General features: G+C 43.2%; 2 protein-coding genes across 5 annotated transcripts; both read right to left on the bottom strand.

The window, feature by feature from the left end:
- Positions 1-3289: 3289 nt before the first annotated feature.
- LOC109870423 (TATA-box-binding protein-like) lies at positions 3290-7431 on the bottom strand. 4 transcript variants are annotated; one of them, XM_020460929.2, is made up of 8 exons: positions 6486-7431; positions 5776-5881; positions 5344-5666; positions 5099-5186; positions 4817-4908; positions 4562-4729; positions 4287-4381; positions 3290-4196 (listed from the first exon to the last, which is right to left on the bottom strand). In XM_020460929.2, the coding sequence occupies exons 2-8, from the start codon at positions 5824-5826 to the stop codon at positions 4117-4119; spliced, it is 897 nt and encodes a 298-aa protein (XP_020316518.1). In that variant the 5' UTR covers positions 5827-5881; positions 6486-7431; the 3' UTR covers positions 3290-4116. The 4 variants fall into 4 exon arrangements, with proteins under 4 accessions (XP_020316518.1, XP_031660811.1, XP_020316519.1 ...); XM_031804951.1 differs by having other exon boundaries at positions 7055-7430; XM_020460930.2 differs by having other exon boundaries at positions 6333-6716.
- Positions 7432-9462: 2031 nt separating this feature from the next.
- On the bottom strand, positions 9463-11836 carry LOC109870411 (proteasome subunit beta type-1-B). The gene is made up of 6 exons (XM_020460913.2): positions 11630-11836; positions 11148-11255; positions 10625-10706; positions 10352-10481; positions 10088-10194; positions 9463-9806 (listed from the first exon to the last, which is right to left on the bottom strand). Exons 1-6 carry the CDS (start codon positions 11728-11730, stop codon positions 9621-9623), a joined length of 714 nt encoding a protein of 237 aa, XP_020316502.1. The 5' UTR covers positions 11731-11836; the 3' UTR covers positions 9463-9620.
- Between the last annotated feature and the right edge of the window lie 1963 nt (positions 11837-13799).

Below are 13799 nucleotides of genomic sequence, written 5' to 3'. Positions count from 1 at the left end.
GTCATTCGAAAACATAATGTTAACTTTCACTGCTATGCGGATGACACACAGCTGTACATTTCAATGAAACATGGTGAAGCCCCAAAATTGCCCTCGCTAGAAGCATGTGTTTCAGACATAAGGAAGTGGATGGCTGCAAACTTTCTACTTTTAAACTTGGACAAAACAGAGATCTTCTGTGAAGTGTGAAGGACCTCGGCGTTACTCTGGACCCTGATCTCTCTTTTGAAGAACATATCAAGACCATTTCAAGGACAGCTTTTTTCCATCTACGTAACATTGCAAAAATCAGAAACTTTCTGTCCAAAAATGATGCAGAAAAATGTATCCATGCTTTTGTCACTTCTAGGTTAGACTACTGCAATGCTCTACTTTCCTTGCTACCTGGATAAAGCACTAAATAAACTTCAGTTAGTGCTAAATACGGCTGCTAGAATCCTGACTAGAACCAAAAAATTTGATCATATTACTCCAGTGCTAGCCTCCCTACACTGGCTTCTTGTCAAAGCAAGGGCTGATTTCAAGGTTTTACTGCTAACCTACAAAGCATTACATGGGCTTGCTCCTACCTATCTCTCTGATTTGGTCCTGCTGTACATACCTACACGTACGCTACGGTCACAAGACGCAGGCCTCCTAATTGTCCCTAGAATTTCTAAGCAAACAGCTGGAGGCAGGGCTTTCTCCAGTTTTATGGAATGGTCTGCCTACCCATGTCAGAGACGCAAACTCGGTCTCAACCTTTAAGTCTTTACTGAAGACTTATCTCTTCAGTGGGTCATATGATTGAGTGTAGTCTGGCCCAGGAGTGGGAAGGTGAACGGAAAGGCTCTGGAGCAACGCACCGCCCTTGCTGTCTCTGCCTGGCCGGTTCCCCTCTTTCCACTGGGATTCTCTGCCTCTAACCCTATTACAGGGACTGAGTCACTGGCTTACTGGGGCTCTCTCATACCGTCCCTGGGAGGGGTGCGTCACCTGAGTGGGTTGAGTCACTGATGTGATCATCCTGTCTGGGTTGGCGCCCCCCCTTGGGTTGTGCCGTGGCGGAGATCTTTGTGGGCTATACTCGGCCTTGTCTCAGGATGGTAAGTTGGTAGTTGAAGATATCCCTCTAGTGGTGTGGGGGCTGTGCTTTGGCAAAGTGGTTGGGGTTATATCCTTCCTGTTTGGCCCTGTCCGGGGGTATCATCGGATGGGGCCACAGTGTCTCCTGACCCATCCTGCCTCAGCCTCCAGTATTTATGCTGCATTAGTTTATGTGTCAGGGGGCTAGGGTCAGTTTGTTATATCTGGAGTACTTCTCCTGTCCTATTCGGTGTCCTGTGTGAATTTAAGTGTGCTCTCTCTAATTCTCTCTTTCTTTCTCTCTCGGAGGACCTGAGCCCTAGGACTATGCCTCAGGACTACCTGACATGATGACTCCTTGCTGTCCCCAGTCCACCTGGACATGCTGCTGCTCCAGTTTCAACTGTTCTGCCTTATTATTATTGGACCATGCTGGTCATTTATGAACATTTATGAACATTTCACAGATGTTGATTGGGAGAGTTAAGACAACAACGGGTGAGACAACAATGGGTAAACGGCTGAGACATCAAAAATGGGTAAATCGCAATGAATGGTTAGAGGGGGTCAGTTAGCTACACACAGGGCCTGAGTTCGAAGCTGGGACCGACAGATAAACAAAATGAAGTACCATGTTATTAATGAACAGTCCAGCAGGCATAAAGGACACCAGGGACATGTCCAGTGGGCCACCATTGTTCCCCTACCCAAGAAAGCAAAGGTAACTGAATTAAATGACTATCGCCCCATAGCACTCACTTCTGTCATCATGAAGTGCTTTGAGAGGCTAGTTAAAGATCATATCACCCCTGCCTTCACTGGACATCCTAGACCCACTTCAATTTGCTTACTGCCCAATAGATCCACTGACGCACTGCCCTATCCCATCTGGACAAGAGGAATACCTATGTAAGAATGCTGTTCATTGACTATAGCTCAGCATTCAACACCATAGTACCCTCCAAGCGCATCATTAAGCTTGAGGCCCTGGGTCTGAACCCCGCCCTGTGCAACTGGGTCCTGGACTTCCTGGCGGGCCACCCCAAGGTGGTGAAGATAGGAAACAACACCTCCACTTTGCTGGGGCTCCACAACGGTATGTGCTCAGCCCCCTCCTGTACTCCCTGTTCACGTACGCCTCCAACTCAATCAACAAGTTTGACGACAACAGTAGTAGGCCTGATTACCAACAATGACGAGACAGCACCACAGGGAGGTGAGGGCCCTGGGTATGCGGTGCAATGAAAATAACCTCTCAACGTCAACAAAACAAAGGAGCCTATCGTGGACTTCCAGAAACAGAGGGAACACACCCCTACCCACATTGACAGGATTGCAGTGGAAGGCTCAGGAGACTGAAGAAATTTGGCTTGGCACCTAAAACCCTCAAACTTTTATAGATGCAAGTCAGTTATGAACAAATTCTTATTTACAATGACGACCTACCAAGGCCAACCCTAACCCGGATGACGCTGGGCCAATTGTGTGCCACCTGATGGGACGCCCAATCAATGCCGGTTGTGATACAGCCTGGAATCGAACCCGGGTCTGTAGTGACGCCTCTAGCACTGAGATGCAGTGCCTTGGACTGCTGTGCCACTCGTATCACCGCCCGCAACCGGAGGGCTCTCCAGAGAGTGGTGCAGTCTGCCCAGCGCATCACCAGGGGCACACTACCTGTCCTCCAGGACACTTACAACACTCAATGTCACAGGAAGGACAAAAAGATAAAGGACAACAACCACCCGAGCCACTGCCTGTTCACCCCACTATCATCCAGAAGGTGAGGCCAGTACAGGTTCATCAAAGCTGGGAACGAGAAACAGCACTCTCTCAAGGCCATCAGCCTGTTAAATAGCTATCACTAGCACATTTAAGGCTACTGCCCTTTATGCAGACTTGAAATCACAGGCCACTTTAATAATGGAACACTAGTCACTAATGTTTACATATTTTGCATTCCCATCTCATGTCTATACTGTATTCTATTGTACTGCATCTTAATCTATGCCACGCTGACATTGCTTGTCCAAATATTTATATATTCCTAATTCCATTCCTCTATTTAGAAGTGTGTATTGTTAGATATTACTGCACTGTTGGAGCTAGAAACAAGCATTTCGCTAAACACGCATGTCCAGTAACATTTGATGAATCAGGTGAAATTATGACTAGTTCATAATCTTGCCATACGCTGATAAAAAGCTTTAACTAACGAGGGAGATCACAATTGGTAAGTGAATATTTAATTGTGCACAATGGAGCAAAATAACATTTAAAACAAGAACATAATGACTGACTGCTTACGTGTGCTTAGTTGGTAGACCAAATATACAGTACGTATCAACTATTGAAACAAAATCCACGGTGAATTGATTTGTCTATTTTAGCATTAAAACATGACCGTTCTTAAATAGCACTTAAAATGACCAAAAACTGAATGAGAAAAGACATCCGAGGTACATAGTTACTAATAAAACTCAGATGCACAAGGTTGCATGATGAATGTTCCACTCCACGTTACACCATTTTTTTTTACTTCAGCAGCAAAGTGTTATCAAAATGGAATATGTACAAAAAATATTGTCGCAATAATGACACATTGGTAAGTCTTGCAACACAATCCTAAGTAACATTCAATCTGGAGATTATTCATAACAGTTAAATAGACTGTAAAAAACATTTAAAGAATAAGGTTAGGAATCTTGAATGTCTGCTCGTAGGGTTGTGTGGACAAACATGCACTGAGAAATGATATGATAACATCTTAAAACCTAGCATTCAAATTAAATGCTTCAATAAAAATAAATTGTCAGTCAGACTGCCTCATTTAATATCAAGCAAGAGTCATTTAAAAACAAATAAAACTGCTAAAATACAGCATTTCCCCTAGTATCAAATCACCATTAAGGTGATTAGGAGGGGTCCCCGACATGCCGATTAAAATGTACAGGTTCAATCAGAGTCTCAATGTAATAACGGGTCACAACAGAGCAAGTTCCCCTGTGACTATTAAAAAAATAAAATAAAAAAGATTGCAGGCATAAATATTTACGTCGTCTTCCTGAATCCTTTCAAGATGGGGTAGATGTTTTCAAATGCTTCATAAATTTCTCCTCTGACCTTTGCACCTTGAAATAAGCAGCAAAAAGGATAGTAAAGTTACATTTGACAACAAATGCCCTTACTCTATGTTATTAGGAAAGGGAGAAAAACCTCACCTGTTAATACAACTTTGCCTGAAACGAATATCAGCAGGACAATTCTGGGTTTGATCATTCTGTAGATTAGCCCAGGGAACAACTCAGGTTCATAACTGGAAAAATAAGGGAAAAAATTAGGCCTACTTCTAATCTTTGCTCCCAGTACTAAATCACTTTAGAATACCAATCTTAGTATTATAAACAATGTACAAAATATGGCAGAATTACAAGTATAAGAACACATCCCATCAGATATTACAGGCTTTAATTTTGCAGTAGTGAATATGACAAACCTGCTGAACTGTTGGTGAGTTAGTACAAGTCCCTCTAACCGAATGGGGAATTTGACATCACAGCTGCCCACCATGTTCTGAATCTTGAAATCAAGAAATTTGGCTGGGAAGCCCAACTTCTGCACAACTCTGGCGTATTTCCTGGCCGCCAGGCGGGACTGCTCTTCACTATAGGGGTAGGAGAGAGCATGAGGAGGTCTTTAAACAGATGTTGTTTTGACATGTTTTGTGTTCTTTAAAAAAAAATATTATAACCTTTTGGCTCCCGTGCAAACCATTTTTCCAGAACTGAAGATAAGTGCAGTTGTTCTTGGCTCTCGTATTCTCATGATTACAGCAGCAAATCGCTGTAAGACAAGAACAGTTGAGAAAGTTTAACATTTTGTCAATAGAACAGTGTCTTGGTGGGACATTCTCAGACCCGAAGCAACATGCCTTGTAACTAGAATGGGCCCACATTTTAGCCTGGTCCTATTTCACATTTCCCTCAGCCCTGACAATGATTTGTGCAAATTAAGAATAACAATTTATGCTTACCTTGGGGTTGTACTCAGCATTTCTAGCTCGCAGTGCTATTGTTTTCAAGTCAAGTTTGCAGCCCAAGTTCACAGTGGATACGATGTTCCTAAAAAAAGGAAGGAAATAAACCATGCCATCAGGATGGAGATTCTCGCTGTTGATATGGTCACATCACTATTCACCTTCATCTATTAGCTTCTTGTATTTCAGCTTTATAGGAGTACATAGGGTTTGAGACTAATGAACTGTTCAGGAACACTTACTGTAACTGAGGGACAATCCCAGAACTCTCAGAGGCAGGAGTGGCAGGTGTGATGGGTGTCATGGGGGTTAGCGGTGTAGCGGTGTAGAGGGGAGTGTTTCCTGGCAGTGTGGTGGTGGTGACCGTTTGGGAGTGATAAAGCTGTGGTGTCTGGCCCAAACCCCCTGGCACCCCAGCCTGCTGGGACGAAGCCTGCTGCTGTTGTTGCCGCTGCTGCTCTTCCAGGAGAGACAGGCTGTTTGTGTTTGTGACAGGTTGGGGCGTCAGACCACTGCCATAGGGCATCATGGGGCTGAAAATGGGCATACCAGGAGTCATTGCCCCCTTTGACAGATGGAAGAACAATCCCTCAATTAGGCTAGTTGAATCTAAAAACATTTGAGCAATGTTGTTCCTGTGTTGACAACAATAACGTCTCACTCAAATTTGTTACCTGAGGGGAGGCAAGACCCTGGAAAGGAGGCAAACTGTTGTTCTGCTCCATGTCCTCAAATTATGAAGCGTTCACTTGACTGGCCGTCTCAAAGGCCTGCAATTCTCTGAGGAGTAGGATTGATAATTTCGACAAGTCATGAATCGTAATAGCAGAGCGTAGCAGCGAACCCCTTAGATCGCTTCTTTTGACCAGAAAGAACAGACAAATCACATACAGAAAGTTAGCTAAGCATTGCCACCGATTTCCCCGGTCTCAAACACTTGTCAATGGAAACTTGACCAATTACTCAACTAGACCACATAATGGCAGCAGTACCTAACTAACTATAGACAGCTAATGTATCCAATTAGTTAACCTTTGCAGCCAGACAGTCAGCTAACAAACGTTAACTAAGCTAGCTACCGCTACAATGGCGCGCGAACTTTTAACATAGCTACCTAGCACTTTAACACCACGCATTGAAATTCAATCCAACTTTGCAATGTATGCTTTTGTTTACAGAAACCATGCAACTTCGTGTGAACGTAAAAAACTGTTTGGCGCAAATTTCGCACCTGACTTGCAGTTGGCCAGGTTAGCGTAGTAGTTACGTTAGCCAACGCAAGCTAGCTACTGCTATGGCAACACTCGTGTGGTCGTTAGTGTTTTTCTCACTAAGTGATGCTGTTGTGTTGAGAAGGGACTCCGTAAATACGTCAAATACTCACCCCCGTCTCTATAACATTCAAAGGAGTTTTGGCTAGCTGATGGTTCCACGGATTCATGCACTTGTTCTAAACAGTGACATCAGTGACCACTTCCGGTGTCAAAGTTCCTAAGCCGTTTAACCGCGGTTGGCATCCATCAAAGTTCCTAATACATTATTGATTATTTTCTCTGACAAGGTACAAGGGCATCAGTTCCCCCAAATCAAAAACAGAAAGTGCTGTTCAAGAAAAATAAAAGGGGTTGGCTTTATATATTTTCTTGCCCTGAGCGTGTGTAGTCTTCGATTAAGTTTAACGGCGGTTGGCATCCAATACATTTTGCATTACCGCCACCTACTAGACTGGCGTATAACTCCCTTACACTTCCCTTAAAAAAATAAAAAAATAAAAATTAGAAATAAATACCCTACCGTCTAACAGTACACTAACATTTGTTGTATTTTTTATAAAAAATACTCCACTTTCTATCTATTTAGCCCTACTTGAGACCAACAGCCTGAAAGAATGGGACACCACCAATTAAAACATCACGTAAATCTTTTGATATCAAGTCTCACACACCCACATACCTCTTTGCAGCTGCCACCACAACCTATTTTCTGTGACCACGTTCCATCCCTGCAGTACAGTTGATAATTATTGCTATAAATGCCAAAAATACAATCTTCCTGAAACATATATCACTTGTTGGTTTATCCCTCTGTACTGGTGCAGATCTAATACTCACAGCACTCCTCTCCCTCCCCCTTGACCTTCCTCTACTTTCTTCACTGCCTCGGCATATGACAACTTCTGCACTATTCTAACCCTGGAAACCTCAACCTGCTTCTCGCACGGGACATTTCTGATCCCCAGCCACATGGGCACCCCTACAATTAACACTCATCACTACTTTCCCCAATGCTACACATTCCTTTGTCTCATGCCCTTCCGCACACCTAGGAACCTCCCTCCTCCACACTGCTGCCACATGCCCATAAACTTGGCACCTGTAACAGCGTAAAGTATTTGGTACAAAAACTCGTACAGGAGGGTGGGTGTAATTTGTGGAACGTTCCAACAGGAATATGTTCCAAAAAATTTGTAAATAAGAAGGTTTTCAACAAACATCGTATACAGAGTTGTATAGCGGCCGAATAAGATTCCGTGTAAGGAGGGGGCTATTTCATTAAGTTTTCACTCACCACGTTAATTCACGAAAAATGTCTCTGGTAGCCTATGGACAAACATTAACAATAAGCTACGTGGTGATTCGGCAGCTAGTTAGCTAGGTGAATTGATTATGCTACTTTGTATGCATTGTATGTTAGCAACTTAGTACTTTAAAATGTTTTTGGAACAGATTCCTGTTGGAACGTTCCACAAATTATACCCACCCCGTACAGGATAACTTATATATCATAACATCACTTTGTCAGGCAGACTCAACATCAAAACTCAAAAGAACCGACAATGACTCTTTCTCCACTCACACCACCCGGTCTGCATCACACCAAACGAGGAGCATCACAAACACCGGGAATCTCCCCATTCAGTTGTTCAGCTTTCACATTTCCCGCTTCCCCAGTAATCACTCATTTTAATGGCGCCCTTTTCTTGAGAGCAAAACAATTCACATCTCTTGCCCCCCATTCGTTTAGCAGAGCACCTGCTCCCTCTGACCAGCAGAAACACAATCATCACAAGACCACTTCTGGTTCCCCTCACCAATTCCACAGCAGCTAACGGTTTTCACCCACCTTGAAACTACAAATGGATCAGCCAAAAGGCAAGGGTCCACTTTTTCAAAAAACTTCACTCCTGTCACTCATCTTTATCCTGACCCATGTGTAGTCTTCCTGGCCTGAGCATGCTTAGATAGGATTTTTGCTTTTATGGCACAGGTTGTAGTGCACATGTCTTGATCCACAGGGTCACTGGTTCAACCCCTGCTTCTGCAGTTGCCCCTCAATTACATTGGTGGCAGCAGAAGAAGAATCCCTGGTTTCTGTTCTTTGTCAGAAGCATTCCCCTGGCTGCATAGGGGTTTTAATGTGTAGTACACCTCTTTGAGGAGTTACGTATGAAAATACTACCACAAATAGGTCTGGACAGTTATGGCACAGCGGGGTTGTGGATCCAGTTGTGAATGTCCAAACTCAATCTCTACAGTTATAAACACCCCTATTTGGCAAAAAGTATTATTCGGAGCCTTAACCAACTCTCTTCTAAAGGAACCAATTCCAATCATGGGACCGATGGCATATACACTGTGTACAAAACATTAGGAACACCTGCTCTTTCCATGACAGACTGACCAAGTGAAAGCTATGATGCCAACTGTTACATCCACTTCAGTGTAGATTAAGGCTGCCCAACCCTCTTCCTGGAAATCTGTCATGTAGTTTCAGTCCAACCCTAATTTAGCATATCCGATTCAGCTAGTTAAGGTCTGGTTGAGCAGCTAATTAGTAGAATCAGGTGTTAAATTAGGGTTGGACTGAAAACCCACAGGACAGTAGATCTCCAGGAAGAGGGTTGGGCAGCCCTGGTGCAGATGAAGAGGAGAGATTAATGAAGGATTTTAAAGCTTTGAGACATGGATTGTGCCCCATTCAGAGGGTGAATGGGCAAGACAAAATATTAAGTGCCTTTGAACTGGGGTATTGTAGTAGGTGCCATGTGTACCTGTTTGAGTGTGTCAAGAACTACAGCACTGCAGGGTTTCCACGCTCAACAGTTTCCTATCCATATCAAGAATGGTCCACCACCCAAAGGACATCCAGCCAACTTAATACAACTGTGAGAAGCATTGAATCAACATGGGCCAGCATCCCTGTGGAACGCTTTCAACACCTTGTAGAGTCCATGCCTCAACAAATTGAGCCTGTTCTGAGGGCAAAACAGGGTGCAACTTAATATTAGGAAGGTGTTCCTAATGTTTTATACACTGTGTTTGTTGGTTTTTCTAAACAGTTCATACTCCATTGTAATCAAATACATTTTCAAACATTTAATGTTTAATAAAAATGGTCACTGACAAAATTAACTACAGGGAACATTTTTCTTCAGCAAGAATGTAAAAAGAAAAGCAGGAGATAAGTCCAAAATATGAAAAATACAGACAAAAGTGAGAGGTTGACAGCGGCAGGTTGTTCAGTCCTTCCTGAGAGGGACTGTCTCTTCTTTGATGCCATCCTTGGTGACGATGCAGATCCTGAGGGCATCCCCGGTGTACACATCTCTCTCAGCAGCGGAGATGAAGACATCTTTGACCAGCTGCACAGCCTTCTCCTGGCTCAGGGGCAGGTGCTGCACACCCTCCATGTTCTTGAATCCAATCTGATTGTAAATTAAGAATAAAGACAAAGCCGATAAGGGGCTATACAGAAACCAAGAACTGGTTTGTTCCGAACCAATACAGTATCAATTAGGCCACTAGAATGTCTAGAGTTGCCTTGAAACCGCCAAATAATACATCACTTTTTTTTCTTTTAAACACAAACATTCAAGTCATATTGTGCTGTTGGATTGCAGTACAATCCATTGGACAGAGGTGCTTCAGGGGGAACTAAGCCCTTAAAAGATAGTGATGCTGAACTTATGCCCCTTTGTTTCTTTACCTGGTTGTCAAGCAGAGGTTGCAGCATAGCACTCGCTGAGCCTCCAGCTTTGTATGTGTCTCTCTGATAGGATCCCACTGGGTCAAAACTATAAACAGCTCCTTTGCCTGAAAAGCAAAAACAATCCAAATCAGTTAGGAGAGTAATACATATTGGACTAGAAGTGGATAAAAAAAACTAAAAAATATGCAGTGAATAAATTACATGGAAAATTAACCAAGCATTGTGATTATAGTAATAACAGAAATAGAGCAGGAGACATACCCTCCTCATCCAAGCCACCGATGATGTTGTAAACATAGTAGGGGAAGAATCTTCTACCGTACAGGATTGTTGACAGCATGGCTGCAATTGCTCCACTTGTCATGCACTTGTTGTTGGAGTGCTTGTACATCTAGAAATATTTGTTTGAAAATGAAATATTTACAAATGCTAACTTAGTGTACAGCAGTATTCCATAACTTTCAGCTTAGCGAACTATTTAAAGTAACATTTATGAATGAAAGTGAAACAGTCTCAAGCCCAAGATGATGTCACCTTTAATCTTGCATCAATGATTTTAGTAAGAGTCAAGCAATCTCCATGGAATCCACTGCATCCTATGACAGTTGTATCTGTCCTGTGATAAATGAAAAACTGTATTAGTAACAGCATTTAGTGGTTGAATATTGATTTACATCCAATGTATTATGATGTTCACAAGCAGTATCCACCACCATTTAAAATGATTTTCTTTTACCAAGACTGCATTTAGAAGTGTCATCTGTGTCAATACATAAGACATTGATGAGTCACTTAGGCTGTGTTTAGACAGGCAGCCCAATTATGATATTTTCCCCTCTAATTGCTAGTTTGACCGATCACATCAGGTATTTTCACAGCAAGCTCTTTCAGAACTAATCTGATAGGTCAAATGACCAATTTCTGAAAAATATTTGTGGAGAATTTGACTGCCTGTTTAAACGTAGAAATAGTGAGCCAGTTAGCGGAGTTAAACCACACCATCTGACAATGTGCCTTCGCTCATCCTTAGAAATACAGTAGTGTATGTTTGACTTACAACTTGTAGCATTTTGGAGAGTCACGGCTGTGGATTGAATAGCCTTCACTCAAACGGGTGTCAGAGGCCACAATGGCAAAGTCTTCACCGGCAACAGCAAGCACAGTCCTGGAAGCACAATAAAAACGTTGTTAAGACTTTGAGGCTCCCTGACAAACAAGTTCGTTTGGGCAAAACATTAAATCAGCTCCGTGACATAAGTAGCTAGCTATAAAGAAACTAGTCTAACTACTGTTAGTGTCAGATACTAGCTAACGTATGCTAACTGAAATCGAAACTAAACATGTAGCTAGCGAAGTCTGTTGTTCACGTAACTAGCTAAAAGTGATCTCGATTAGTTATTAAGTGTTAGTTATTTGCTTCATGGGCACATTTAGTCAGACACTAACTTATATTCAATCACTGTCCGTTCTGACTGCACAACAGCATTAGCTAGTTCACGGTAACTTGCTAAGATTAGCTAGTTGGACATTCATGCTTACCCTCCGTTAAAGGAATATGGAGAGAATCGGTGCTCTACTGGTCCAGTATAGTGATATTCCTTCATTTTCCCATTATCTCCATAAACTTGTGTCGCAAACATTGTGCCGGTTAACGAGGAAACGCAAAGCCTTCAGCTTCCCAAAGACAAGTGAGAAATATCGCTGTATCACTGCAATATGGCGAACGGATATGCTTCTTCTTCTTCTTCAACAACCTGCAAAACAAAAATGTGTCTTTCCTACCACCTTCCGGCTGGAGTCATGGGTAAATGCAAATCAACTGTCGACCAAGAACATGGGTGTGAACTCAACATTCTTCTTCTTTTGTATATTGTTGTTCACACAATGTAGTGTGCTGCATGGAAACAGAATTCACAAAAAAACTGAACAACTAAAAAAAACTACTCAACTACTACCCCAAAAAATCGAAATATAATTTAATCAAACAACTTTTCTGTTAAAAATAAAACAGAGCTGATCCCTACACAAGCTCAAGGGGAGCCTGGGACGGCAGGCTGTCTTGCGGTGCCAGTACCCCTCGCAAGTCTTCAAATGTAAAATCCTTAAGTCCCAAAATCTCTCCCCATCAATCTCTCCCTATCCCAGTCTGCTGTCCCTACTTGCTTCAAGATGTCCACCATTGTTCCTGTACCAAAGAAAGCAAACGTAACGGAACTAAATGACTATCGCCCTGTAGCACTCACTTCTGTCATCATGAAGTGCTTGAGAGGCTAGTTAAAGATCATATTACCTCTACCTTACCTGACACCTTAGACCAACTTCAATTTGCTTACCACACCAATAGATCCACAGACAATGCAAATGCCATCGCACTGCACCCTGCCCTATTCCATCGGGACAAGAGGAATACCAACATCAGAATGCTGTTCATTGATTATTGCTCAGTCTTCAACACCATAGTACCCTCCAAGCTCATCATTGGGTTTGAACGCTACCCTGTGCAACTGGGTGCTGGACTTCCTGATAGGACGCCCCAAGTGGTGAAGGTAGGGAACAACACCTCCACTTCGTTGATCCTCAACACTGGGGCCCCATAAGGGTGCGTGCTCAGCCCCCTCCTGTACTCCCTGTTCACCCATGACTGCGTGGCCATGCACACCTCCAACTCAATCATCAAGTTTGCAGATGACACAACAGTAGTAGGTCTGATTACCAACAATGACGAGACAGCCTACAGGGAGGAAGTGAAGGCGCTGGCGGAGTGGCGCCAGGAAAATAACCTCTCCCTCAACGACAACAAATTGAAGGAGCTGATCGTGGACTTCAGGAAACAGCAGAGTGACCACGCCCCTATCCACATCGACGGGACCGCAGTGGAGAAGGTGGAAAGCTTCAAGTTCCTAGACGTACACATCACTGACAATCTGAAATGGTCCACCCACACAGACAGTGTGGTGAAGAAGGCGTAACAGCGGCTGAAGAAATTCGGCTTAGCCCCGAAGACCCTCAGAAACTTTTACAGATGCACAATTGAGAGCATCCTGTCGGGCTGTATCACCGCCTGGTACGGCATCTGCACCACCTGCAACCACAGGGCTCTCCAGAGGGTGGTACACTGCCTGCCCTCCAGAACACCAACAGCACTTGATGTCACAGGAAGGCCAAAAAGATTATCAAGGACATCAACCACCCGAGCCCCAGCCTGTTCACCCCGCTATCATCCAGAAGGCGAGGTCAGTACAGGGGCATCGAAGCTGGGACCGAGAGACTGAAAAACAGCTTCTATCTCAAGGCCATCAGACTGTTAAATACCCATCACTAGCCGGCTACCACGCGGCCACTCAACCCTGCACCTTAGCGGCTGCTGCCCCATATACAAAGACATGGAATCACTGGCTGCTTTAATAATGGAACACTAGTCACTTTAATAATGATTACATACTGCTTTACTCATCTCATATGTATATAATGTATTCTATTCTACTGTATTAAGTCAATGCCACTCTGACATTGCTCGTCCTAATATTTATATATTTATTAATTCCATTGTTTTAGATTTTTGTATTGTTGTGAATTGTTAGATACTACTGCACTGTTGGAGCTAGGAACACAAGCATTTTGCGACACCCTCAATAACATCTGCTAAATATGTGTATGTGAACAATAACAATTTATTTTATTTTGACTGCCAGCAAACATTTCTTCAGGC

The sequence above is a fragment of the Oncorhynchus kisutch genome, linkage group LG25, assembly GCF_002021735.2.
Source record: "Oncorhynchus kisutch isolate 150728-3 linkage group LG25, Okis_V2, whole genome shotgun sequence".
Lineage (NCBI taxonomy): Eukaryota > Metazoa > Chordata > Actinopteri > Salmoniformes > Salmonidae > Oncorhynchus > Oncorhynchus kisutch.
The sequence above is the reverse complement of the archived record's forward strand: the minus strand, read 5'-3'. Positions and strand labels throughout refer to the sequence as shown.

What these genes read in the sequence shown, in the direction of transcription:
- LOC109870423 (XM_020460929.2), bottom strand. Translation starts at nt 5,826, where the DNA reads ATGGAGCAGAACAACAGTTTGCCTCCTTTCCAGGGTCTTGCCTCCCCT. An exon ending in ATGCTGAGTACAACCCCAAG is followed by an intron (nt 4,909 to 5,098) that starts GTAAGCATAAAT and finishes CTTGTCTTACAG; the next exon opens with CGATTTGCTGCTGTAATCAT. An exon ending in ACTCACCAACAGTTCAGCAG is followed by an intron (nt 4,382 to 4,561) that starts GTTTGTCATATT and finishes TTATTTTTCCAG; the next exon opens with TTATGAACCTGAGTTGTTCC.
- LOC109870411 (XM_020460913.2), bottom strand. Translation starts at nt 11,730, where the DNA reads ATGTTTGCGACACAAGTTTATGGAGATAATGGGAAAATGAAGGAATAT. An exon ending in TCTCCAAAATGCTACAAGTT is followed by an intron (nt 10,707 to 11,147) that starts GTAAGTCAAACA and finishes CATTTATCACAG; the next exon opens with GACAGATACAACTGTCATAG. An exon ending in CGGTGGCTTGGATGAGGAGG is followed by an intron (nt 10,195 to 10,351) that starts GTATGTCTCCTG and finishes TTTGCTTTTCAG; the next exon opens with GCAAAGGAGCTGTTTATAGT.